The 12,711-nt window shown below is 31.1% G+C and overlaps 1 protein-coding gene across 1 annotated transcript; it reads left to right on the forward strand.

Moving 5' to 3' along the window:
• The first annotated feature begins 7,873 nt into the window (after positions 1–7,873).
• Positions 7,874–9,651, forward strand: LOC7462366 (transcription factor MYB41). Its single transcript, XM_002316900.4, has 3 exons — positions 7,874–8,143; positions 8,285–8,414; positions 8,801–9,651. Exons 1-3 carry the CDS (start codon positions 8,011–8,013, stop codon positions 9,591–9,593), a joined length of 1,056 nt encoding a protein of 351 aa, XP_002316936.1. The 5' UTR covers positions 7,874–8,010; the 3' UTR covers positions 9,594–9,651.
• Positions 9,652–12,711: the final 3,060 nt, after the last annotated feature.

Below are 12,711 nucleotides of genomic sequence, written 5' to 3' on the forward strand. Positions count from 1 at the left end.
CATAAAACTCGTAAGGATTTGTGGAACGAAAGATATCCTTTCAATTAACCAAAAAAAATGCATCTGTAGAGCCAATCTTTAGATGTCCTAAGAAACAGCTATTGCTCGTTGAATGGATTAATCACTTGTTCCCGCCGGGAAAGCAAACTGGAAACCTAGCTGTGATTCATGTAATTTTCAATTAATACATGTGATTAAATTAGTTAAAAAATAATAATATGTTGAGCAGGTATCCACCAAGTTTACGAGATCAATGAGAACATATCAAGACGAGAGGGGATAAAGGAGGATCAAAGTCACAAGTAAAAGAAGATGAAGAAACAATAGATTGGATACCGTAAGCAAAAAGAGATGGCGATATGTTGAGGCAGCTTTAGCTTAGAGTTTTTCAATCTGAGGAGATGAGAAACATTGATGAGACTTGAGAAATATATTACGTTTTGTAAGGCTTTCTGTTATAAAGTCTAGTAGAATATAAATGGGTTGGGTTGGCATACAATTTCATGTTCAGCCCATAAGTTTTTATTTTATAAAATTATTTTTCATAGGTACTCGACTAACCTGGAATTTATGTCTGTTTAATCCTTGATCATTAGCTCAATTCAAGTTTATTATTTTATTCAAAATTTATTGTTTAAATATTTTTTTAATCTCTTGATTTTAACACCGCTGGATTTAAACCGAGTTTGACTATGTTTATTAAGTCATCAATTAACCCGTCAATTCTACCGTAGGATCGGCCCGCTTACACCACCCCCTCTAGAAGACTCTCAAATTAGGCCTGAAGATATTCTAGAGCCACTTTTATTTTTTTTACTGGAGTTTTTTTTTTGTTAGTTTTGTTTTTTATTCATTTAGGAATTATGATTTTATTGAGTTATCAATTAACTTGGTTGTAACTCGTTGATTTTTGTTTTTTTACTAAAACGATGTAATTTTAAATTTTTTTAAAAAAATAATTGCTATTGTAATGTTGGCTGGCATATTTTCTAAAGTAGCAAAGAGATAGGTTTTCTTTTTCGTTTTATATTTCCATTTTTAACGACTTTTTGAGGAAAAGGACGGGCCATATTAGCTTTAAATGCTATTGAATACGTAAAAGCTGACCTTAATTTTAGCAATTTGCGTGACTTTCATTCTCACCGTGCTGAGATCGTCTATGTTAGAGTCCCAATAATATCTTGATGGATGGATGGATGGATGGATGGATGAAAGTATAATCTGGATAATAGTTTCTGCATCAGCTTTCCTTAATTTATCCGTTTCTGAATATTATAGTATGTAGCCTATAATCGTTTGTTTTGGATCGTCAATGATAGATTAAATAAAGTATAATTTAGATTATAGTTTCTGTATTAGATTATAGCTTCCTGCCACCACTTTAGTAGTTGAAATTTAGACAAATAAACAACGCATTATCTACCATAAAAAACCGATATAACATTTATTATTATTTTTTAAATAAAATCAATCTACATAATAAAAAAATCTAGTAGCGTTGGTCTAACTTTATAGGCCTACACACATCTTGTCATTTATTTGTTGGATTAAGCGCTAGGCTTTGAACCCTTTATATTTTTTTATATTTAGATTTAAATACACTATATAAAAAATTATATTTTAATTATTATTTAATTTTGCATGGTTGTAAAATAATATTATAAATTTTTGCGAGAATGTTAACATTTGCTTTTAAATTATTATATACCTAATATAAACTTGCTAGCACAAATCTTTTCATGGTTTGCGAAAATATATTTTTTGGATTAATTATTATTGTTATTTTTTATTTTGACGGCTTTATAGTTTGGATTAATTTTCTTGTATCAAGATTAAATTCACCTTCTCAATTCCATCAGATCAAATACATTTAATTATTTAATTACCTTGTGTTCTCCTAACTTTGTTGACTCAGGAGACCATGACTGCTTGATTTTGAGAATTGCACCACGACACTCTTTTTTTTACTGGGCACCATGACAAAATTTAGATGCCACCTGTGGAAAAAATCCATCTTAGTTTGACGATTTTAGAAAGTTTATCGCACTAATATTTATTAGCACAATATTGATTCAGTTTATTTCGAGGTCTCGAGGGTAATTAAAAATAATAAAATTAAACAAGCAGTCTTCGTCCTCCGTTGAATTCTTCAATTTGAGGGGTGAATGAAAGGCATAGGATTCCGAATCCCTTGACAAAACTTCAATTTGTTGCACTAATTAAATTAGCTACAGATAATTTGGAAGATAAATAATTTCTTTAATTTTGTGCTAGAATTAACGCCGTTTATTCCCCAAAAAGAACCAGTCATAAAACTTGATAATGGAGTAGCTGGAATCCATAAATGGTCGCTAGATCTCGTGTCGTTTTCATCCTTTTAGACGGAAATGATGTAGGAAATATGATTCTCAGCTTGAAGTCTTGTCATGGGTGTCCCTTCATGAACAAAATGAGATGTGGCATCAGCCTTCATCACATAAGCTTGAGTGATCTCTCTGCCTCTACGTCGACGTAGAGCCTCATTTTCCACCACGTAAACTTATCCCTAATTTATTTTCTTCGTAAAGAACGGTAGCTAAAAGTAAAATCTCCAAATAATACTGATAGGATAGGAGATGATGGCACCCTAATTAGAAGTTCATGTATGTACAGCATCGAACTCTGATAGAGATAGTTTAATTGTTCATATCATTATCAATTCAAGTTTTATAAATTTTCGGGTTACTAAAGACTTACATAGTCATTAGCTTCAGGGCTCATGAGATTAGTCAAGATACGCGTAAACTAACTCAAACATCCATGTTGTTAATAATAATAATAATAAAAATATGTTCAGCTGCATTGATCAAGAGAAAAAAATGGATAACTCAGCGGGCCTCATATGAAACCAACAGTAAGAGTGGGAAAGGAAGAAAAAACTTGTGCTGCATTTGAGTTTCTAGTTTTTGGTAGCTAAATTTGTACAAGTTCGATGGCATTTTAAAATCATATCAGATGAATTCACAGTCTTCTTCAAGTTTTTTTTAATCCCAAAATAGCATACCTTCTAAAATGTTTACTGCAGCTTAAAATTTCTTAATTTGTATATAGAAATAGAGGAAATAGAAACTGGAAATGTAAGTTTGGAGGGGCAAGAAGATAATAATAAATGAATACGCAGGATGCATTCTAAATGTTTGAAAACTTCAGGGGTGCATTCTAAATGTTTGAAAACTTCAGGGGTGCTGTGTCACCTCCAAAGCCATGCCTGCTGGCAAGGTCACAGCCTCGCTCTAGGACAAGAGGAAGTGTCATGTTCATGCATACGCGGTCGATCCCATTCAGTCTTCGGTACCAAACTTCCAATGTGCATCGTTTGACGACCTGTCGGTCCACGTAAAAAGAAATGAATCTGGTAACTTGCGGTACATTGCCATGAATTCATTAAATTCTCAAGGACAGGTGTGCTTTGGGCTATTTAAAAAAAAAAAAAGAATAAAAGGGAAACTAATTAAGCTCTGGTTCGGACTATTCCTTTCTTAATGTTGCAACTTATAGGATAGACTATACTTGCATGCCGGTTGCTTGGGACGATAAGGATTTGAACTGTAGAGATGGATGATACATGAATCCTTCTAATTTCCCGCTAGGTTTAGGAGTTGACTAGTCAATTGTCTCGCGTTGTGCGACGGGACGGGCTGATTTTATTTTTTTAAAATATAAAAATAAAAAACTAAAAGTGTAGAGATTTTTTTTGTTGTTCTATTAAACCAAAATAATAAGTAAATCTTGAAATTTCTTAACTTGGCTCTTTGCATGACGTGAGTTTTTAACCAAACCATATAAGAGCTAACCTGATGTGAATTGGTTGATGCAATAGGTTTAAAGGAAATTCGGATGACTGAAAAAATCATAGATCAACTTATAAAAAAAACAAGAAGATTATTTAAAACAAGTATTGAGACGATGATATATTTAGTGAATCCAGTCACATGCGACTCGATTTGTTAGTTGAACTGGATTTAATAATTTTTTTAAAATAACTTTTACTTAATTATATGATAGAAATTAGATGCTTGTAAAATCAAGCATCAATCATAAAATAAATGTTTGTTTGAGACCGTAAAAACCCTAAACAAAACATAAAAAAAAAAACCATTCACGAAGTCTATTTCTCAACCAAAAAACCATGCACAAGTCCAGGTCCACGCATGCGAGCCTTTAATTTTTCTTTAGATGAATGGGGCGGACAACTAGTCGTCCTCCCTAATGACCTAAACAAAAAAAAATTGACGTGTTGTCTACTTTAATAAACGACACGTCGTTTATATGTCATCAAATTCTAGCCACTGCTGTGGCCGTAAAAATAAGGTTTTATTTTTTAAAAACTCGTTTATATGTCATCAAATTTAATGTGTTATTGTATGTGTGTATATGTACATATTACTTTGTATTTCAAACGGATAGATTATCATCAATAGTATTCAAACTTCAGCCCAAGATTCTCTTTAATCAATTTGTACTTCACCTTCAAAAGTCAAGGCAGTTTTAAGCCAACTCAATTGGGCTATGTGAGTTGTGACATGTGAAGGAATTGCATCTCCCCAACCCTATTAGACGTCTTGTCGCTCGATAAATTCTAAATATGGGAAGTTTTTGAATTGGAGAAAGAACTCACAATATCTTCTTTCGGGAAAATCATCAACAGCGGTGACTAGCAAGTACATGCACTCTTCACCATTAAGTTCAAAGTTTGAAGGTCTGATAGAGATTTGCTGTCGTTTTTGTTTTGTTGTATTTTAAAAGTATTTTTAAAAAAAATTAATTTTTTTTAAACTAATATATTTGAATATTTTCCAATCATTTTAATTTATTGATGTTACAAATAATTTTTAAATAATAAAAAAATATTTTTTTAAATATTTTTCAAGTGAAAAATATTTTCAAAAATAATAACAACTACACTCCCGTATAAACATATGCAAGGGCTGCAGCAAGATAAAAAACTTCGGGTTCCAATTATTTAGAAAAATATTAAAAAAACTCGAATTGAAAATGAAAGCCTCCAACCTTTTTCTGAAAACTGTGGGCTTTGAATTGGTTGTTGATGCATATATATATATATATATATATATATATATATATATATATAATCAGATATTAATTCTGACATGAAATGAAATTTACGCCACCCCAACATTGGAACCTACTACATATATATTGTTTAATAGATTTAATTTATCAAGTGTTTGCGGTCATTTATTTATATTAGAGAATGTCACGCATGGTAGGTAGGTATCCTTTAATTGGTTTATTACCATATCCTGTTTCTAATTCTTAATGTTCTAATTTGTAATGTCTCTTTCTTTCTCTGTGTTTTTCGTTTTCAATTAAATCTTAATTTATTCAATATAGATATTTCTCTCCATTATATTATTATAATAATTCAAACCTTATTTCATTTAAAAATACACATAGCTAAAAACCATTATATTGCTAAGTAATTTAAGCTGTTATATATATATATATATATGGGATTTAAAAAATATTACTCTTTTCAAGTGAAGATTTTTTATACTTGAAATTTGCATATGTTAAGTATTATTTAAAATTAATTTTATTGGATAGAATAAAAATATAAAATTTAAACTCGTTGATTGTGGGTATTAAAACTATAATATCATATTAACAAATAATATAAATCCAAGAATTTAAACTGTGTTTTATATCACTCAAAATCATTTGCATTAAAACGTCACTTGATTACGTGCAGGAATAGCTAAAATAGAGAGTTAGCTTAGTGCGGATTAATTAATGATATATATATATATATATATATATATATATATATATATATATATATATATATATATATATATATATATATATTTTTGCTGTGAAATAGTTTTATTTTAGAGAATGATTTATGTGTAAGTGTATTTTTAGAAAGTGAATGATTTTTTAATGTCTAGTAATTTAATGAAAAATAAGTTGAAAAATAACTTATTAATATTTTAATTTGTTTTTAAGTTTATTAAAAGAATATGAACCAAATCTGACAGATAAAAAAGTTAAAGGAGGAAGAAATCGAAAAAAATTAAATTTCATAAATTATTACAAATAAAACAAAAACAATAAAAAAATAAAAACCAAATCTGACGAATAAAAAAGTCAAAACATGATGAAATTAAAAAAAATAATTTCATAAATTATTTCAAATAAATAGTGATTAAAAAAATAAAAACTAAATTCGATAACTAAATAATTTCAACTAACAAAAGGATAAGAGAAAAAAATAACAATTCAAAGAATAAGGATCAAAGTCGATATAAAATTAAATTAAATCAAATTTTAAAGGATAAAATTAAAAGATAAAAAGATTCAAAATAAAATATTGAGTAATAAAAATATTAAAAAATCAAATTTAATATAATCATCAAATAACAATATGTTTTTTAATTTCTCGTAATTTCTGAAAAAGTATTTTTCACCCAAAATAAAAAAAAAACTTTTCAAAAAATAAAGCTATATTTTCATTAGATCAAAAGATGTTTTTCATTAACTAATTTTTTTAATAATAAATAAACACATAAAAAATAATTTCCAAATAATCACTCTTCACGTAATAAACGACGGTGCCTAAGTTTTTTTTTTTTCTTTTAACAACAACAATTAAATTAAGTTTTCTATTAGAGATGATGAAAGAGAATAAATGATGACGGATGATGAGAGGCGTCCACGTGTATAAAAGGAAATTGCGACTCGAAAGAGCTGAGGGCCTGAGGCTTGGAGCCATGCACATGCTGACGGCCTGAGGCTCTGTAGCAGAGTCAAATGCTCCAAGCAATACACCAGAACGGATACGTGGCAGTGACAGCCAGAAAGGCTCAAAGATAACGATCTTGTTTTTGTTCTTCTTCGGTTTCACACGACTGTTTTGGAATACGAGACAGCGAGAGAGACTGCTGGAGGGGGACCACTTTGAAAGAGCCAGCCAAGCACGTATTTGAAGCAATTTACGCTATGTCAAATCAACCACTGCCACGTCATGACTGAGTTCACCGGCTCTTATTGGACCCCTTTCTCTTTTTTACCTTTATATACTCTTTTTTTCTTCTCATTTTTCAAAAAAAATTATTTTTATATTTACTTTTGTGTTTTAAAAATATTTTTGAAAAAAATTAAATTTTATTTATGTTTTAGTATTTTTAGATCTTTTGAAGTGTTGTTGTTAAAAATAAATTTTAAAAAATAAAAAAATATATTATTTTAATGAATTTACAAACGAAAAATAAAAAAAACAGCTACCACAATATCAACTATATTTTATATATTTGTAATAAATGGTTGTCTTACTTCCTATATCTTGGTTAATTAACACAAAAATTAATAAAATATTATTTAATTTCCCTAATCAATAATTACCTCTATATATATAATTCTTATATGTTCTTAAATGTTGTAATGTCTGATAAAAGGATTGTTTTGTTCACTTGAGGTGATTTGGTAGCTGGAGTGATGGTTAAAAATACCAAAATGTGGAGGAAATTCTTAGAAAAATCCCAATTCAATCTTTATTTGTAAAAGAAATGCAATTTATTTTTAATTTTTAATTAATTGAGAAACATACTGTGAATTTTGATGTAAATCTTGTAAGTTTGAAATGTAGGACGTAAGCAACCAATAGGCACAAACACAAAATGTAAAAAGGTGATTTTTTTTTTTTTTTTTTTTTGCCATTGGAAGGATTATTAGCTTTAAAACTAGAAGTGAATTAACGTTTGTTTTGTTTTGTTTTTTTGAGATATTTCTTCATAACAAGACACGTACATTAATTTATGCTGAAGAAAGACGGTACCAAATCCCATTGACTTCTCCAGCTCCTTTTGCTTCTCTTGCTTGAATTCTCTACTCTATATATTTACGCCCATGATTCTCAAATGGAGGAGGGCACTTGCATTACCTCTCCTTCTCCCCCCTCTTCTTCCTCCCTCGCACGCGAAATAGGCATTCAGGGATTTGTGAGTTTACATGGGAAAATCTCCTTCTTGTGACAAAAATGGACTCAAGAAAGGTCCATGGACTGCAGAGGAAGATCAAAAATTGATCACTTACATTCAGAAACATGGGCATGGAAGATGGCGAATCCTACCCAAAAACGCAGGTATACAAGCTAATTCTCTGTTTTATTTAAGTAATGTTAGAACTACTTAGAAACTATCTTCTTCTTCTTTTTTCTTCATCACTCTTCTATTATATATAACCTGACTGATATTGTTTTTGCGATATTGTTTTCCATATATAGGACTCAAAAGATGTGGAAAGAGTTGCCGTCTCCGGTGGACTAATTACCTGAGACCTGACATCAAGAGAGGAAAATTCTCGGATGAAGAAGAAGAGACAATAATTCAACTGCATGGTATTTTGGGAAATAAGTGAGTACGTTTGTTTTTTTCTGGTTTGTGCCCACTTTTTTTGTTTTATCATTACTTTACTCCCTGGCCATCTATTTGATAGCCAGAGTTTTAATTTGGATGTTTGTAATTGTATAGCAGTTAAAAGTATTTTTTATTTAAAAATATATTAAAATAATATTTTTTTATTTTTTAAAAATTATTTTTAACATTAATACATGAAATATATAAAAAATAATTTTAAACAAAAATAATTTTTAAATTATTAAAAAACACAGTTTCTTCCAAACATTACCATTATACACAACAAAATATCATGTACAATTTCTAAGTTGTCTTGTTTCTCTGGGACTCGTGTCCAAGTCAATTAACATCACAATTTCTGTGCTATTTGTTTGGTGACTCAGGTGGTCTACAATTGCTACTCGCTTGCCCGGAAGAACTGATAATGAAATAAAAAACTACTGGAACACCCACATCAAGAAAAGGCTATTGATGATGGGGATTGATCCTGCGACTCACAAGCCACGCCTCGATCTTCTTCAACACTGCTCGGCTCTCAGTTCGTGTCTCCACAACTCATCTCAGCTTAGTATTCCAAGTTTGCTTGGCATGGGACCCATTTTGAACCCAAATCTCTTAAATCTAGCCACTTCCTTCTTGTCATGCCAAGGCAATATTAGCCAAGATGTTAGTCCAAGACATTTTCACGAAAGCCAGCGTAGAAATAACCAAGTCAATGATCAATTTCAATGCTTACAGCCAAACGAGCTCCAAAACCAAGCCCAAGCTTGCACGAACACATCGGGTGCTCAATCTCTAAATGAAACCCAAATTAGTGAAGCCAATTTGGAGCAACTTATTTCTAGTGATCCCACCAACTTTAGCTGCCAAAATTCTTTACAAAGTTCGTGGCATACCATTGAAGAGACTCCCAACGTTAGTGAAAGTTTGATGTCAAACTATGTGTATCATGACTGTAATAATAAACCCATCATCATCAACGATAATTCCTTTGAGACGCTACCAAGTCTGAGTTTTGGTTCGCTTCTATCTACACCTTCATACAACACAACTCCCTTGCATTCTTCATCGACAACTTATGTCAATGTTAGCGATGAAGACGAAAAGAATATTTATTGCAGTGATATGTTGTCTTTTGATATCCCCAGTTGCTTGGATGGCAACAGGCTTGTATGAGCAAAAATATTAGGGCATTGTTGATACCCAAAATAAATAAAAGGATGTTTGTATATTATTATCATGGTAAAATGTGGTATTGGGATTTTTGACAACGTAGATCTAAGGCTGATGTTTTAGACAATGTAGTAGCTAGGGCTAGAACAACCAAAATCCTGAGGATGCTTGCTGGGCTTAGAAGACATCATGGGCGGGAGTGTCCATGTAGATACCCGTTGGGAGTTTTTCCTGTCTCGTCTCAGCGAAGAAATTATAGTCTTCCAAGCATTGGGCACTTGTTTCCTTGTATAAGATGGACTACGAGTTAATGCTCAAATGAATTATTTTCTTGTTTAAGACTGACTCTTGATTGTTATTTTGTCTACTTAGTGGAAAAAAATTAGATCTAAGTAATAGTTTAAAAGGATGTATTCATTATAATTCTTTGACTTGCCCTTTACACAATTCCAATGTAAGTTTCTCCCAAGCTTTTAAATAATATATCTTTCTCGCAATTTAGCTTTCTTGTAATGTACTTTGTGGGTTATTTATAACTTTATGTTTTATCTTTTATGTCATTATTGTTTTCTTTATAATTTATGTGTTTATTTATATTTATTATTTATTTACATGCTTTTATTTATTTATATTGCTCTTACTTTCAAAGCTATCTAATATTTATTCTTAGTCTTAGATATCATCACCTTAATGTAAACTTGTATAGTTTCGCATGATACTTGCTACGTGAACCAACCAATAAATAGTTTCTTGCCAACATGTTAATTGAACCTATAACTCATGTGAACTCTTCTAGTTTCACCATGATCAAGTTGCATGATACTCAGTAAACCTTTTGGTTTCTTTTATTAATTACTATAGCTTAGTACTAGAGTAAACAATATTTAGTTTTGGATTTGAATAATACTTAAGAACTTGTTCGTTAATTTGATCATAATTGTTTAAGATTTAATAAAAACTTGTGATACATGATCGAGATTCATGATCAATTATTTGGTTAAACCCTATTATTCATTATTTAAACTAATTATATGATTTGATAATCATGGTCGAATTTGTATAACAAATGTTTAGGAATTTTAATAAACTTTTAATTCATACTCATGCAAACCTATTTTGTACTAGCTTTTGTAGAATCCACATCTTGTTTGATCACGAGGTATTTGTTGTCTCTTCATATGTTAAGTCATAAGTATTTCTTTCTAACCTTAAAAGGAAAGAAGATAAATCATTGAAAATATATAAATTGGCATGCTTGGTACAACATAGACATGGAGCCAAATCTGAAACCTGGAGATGATACTCAACCCTACAAGCCAAAAACTAAGAATAACACTTGTTTTGGTGTGGCGCGGCGTCGAACGACGATGGATCTGCCTCCTAAAAGTGTGTGTTAAAAAAAGGTTTAGGTATATAATCATAAAGTCATGATTATAAAGTTTAGGAATCACCACCTGATATTATGGTTACTATGAAACCTATATATGGTCTGCAAGAGTTCGGGTAAGGGACTGGTTATGCAAGGGGAAGACACATCATCTCTAATGCACCCTACCTAAGGTAAGTTGCATTGTTGTTTGATTGTTACTCTAAGTCACGTTTCTGTCCGTTGGTCTTGTCTAAAGTTCAAGGTAGATCTCTTTTCGTGAGGAAGTATCTACCTTAATAGGTTAAATCTTAACCGTTCTAAGGTCTAAATTTTAGCGTTGCATTTATTTTGCACTTTGTATCTTTAATACCTGAGAGTATACTTTACAATGTAATCTTATATCCCAAAATATTAAAGTCTACATCTAAATCCTACTACTCTAAACATTAATTAAACAAAATAATTGTTGAAGGATTTTTGATATTTTGGACCCTAATTGATAATTATAAACTAGTTATAATATCCATTTTGTATTTTTAAAATATTATAAAAATAATTTTATCTCTCTTTAGAAAATATGCATGAAAACTTTTAGGATTTGGTTGTATGCACAAAAACAAAATATTTTTTTTGTTTTTTTTTAAAGTTTGGGAGGAAACCGAATATTTTTAATATTGGGTTCGTATCTTATAGTGTAAGTCTACAGCTCGATATTATGCAAAATTGTTGAAAAAAACATGTGAGGGGCCCATAAATATTTTTAAAATGCCATTTGAAAATTTTGAAGTTTTTAAATATTATACTATTATTTATTTAATATATTGGGCTGGAACCGGGCCATCCATCTAGGCTGGGCTAAAACGGGTATAGCTCGACTCACTTAGGTTGCGCTGACTGGCAGCCCAACATACCTCTCTCTCTCTTTTTAAGGGGGTTTGTGCTGGGCTAAAATGGATCCAGCCCACAACCCACATGGTTGCTAGCCCGACCTAGTAACCATATTAATTATTCTATATTTTGCATGCAGAACGGGTTCTCGTTCTTCATGCAAATGGCTGCAATTTTTTCAACCAAAAGAAAAGAAAAAAGATTACCTAGCATGAGGGTGGCTATCTGGTAGTTTTAGGAAGGTCGAAGTGTTGTTGGTGGTGATGCTGGCAGCGGAGGCATGATAAGGGAAGAGGGGAAAAACTGGTCGGGAAAGGAGGAAACAAATTGAGGGGAAGGGGCTATTTCTTTTCCAACTTTGACCTCAGATTTCTTGATACTTAATGCATGAAATCCACCCCTATTTATAGGGGGTGAAAGATTGACACTTTATCTTTATTGGTGCCAAATCTAAGTCATTGATTTGACCCTGACAGATCTCAACCATTGCCTTAAAGTGGTCATCATAAACTATCAAAATAGCTGCAAAAAGGTTGGTCAGGTTGGTCATTTTAGGGCGATACAATAGTAGCTGTAGGGATAGTTGGTCAGTGAGACCTACTCTGGGGTATAATACAATGTCAAGCTATCATGTTGATATATGGTTTGTCTGGTTTAGTGGGGAGAAGAAGCATTAAAGAGCATTTGGCCAAGTTTTTGACTTAATATGTTAATGTTTTCCATAAACCATATTTAATATTACGATTGGTCATGTTATCTTTAACCAAGATCGTTTTCCACTAGTATTCGATATTGCCATCAAACACAATCTATATTTGTGAAGAAATAGAAAAAAAGCTCATTAGGTATTTCTATAAAACAGAG

Source organism: Populus trichocarpa, chromosome 11, assembly GCF_000002775.5.
Source record: "Populus trichocarpa isolate Nisqually-1 chromosome 11, P.trichocarpa_v4.1, whole genome shotgun sequence".
Taxonomy (NCBI): Eukaryota; Viridiplantae; Streptophyta; class Magnoliopsida; order Malpighiales; family Salicaceae; genus Populus; species Populus trichocarpa.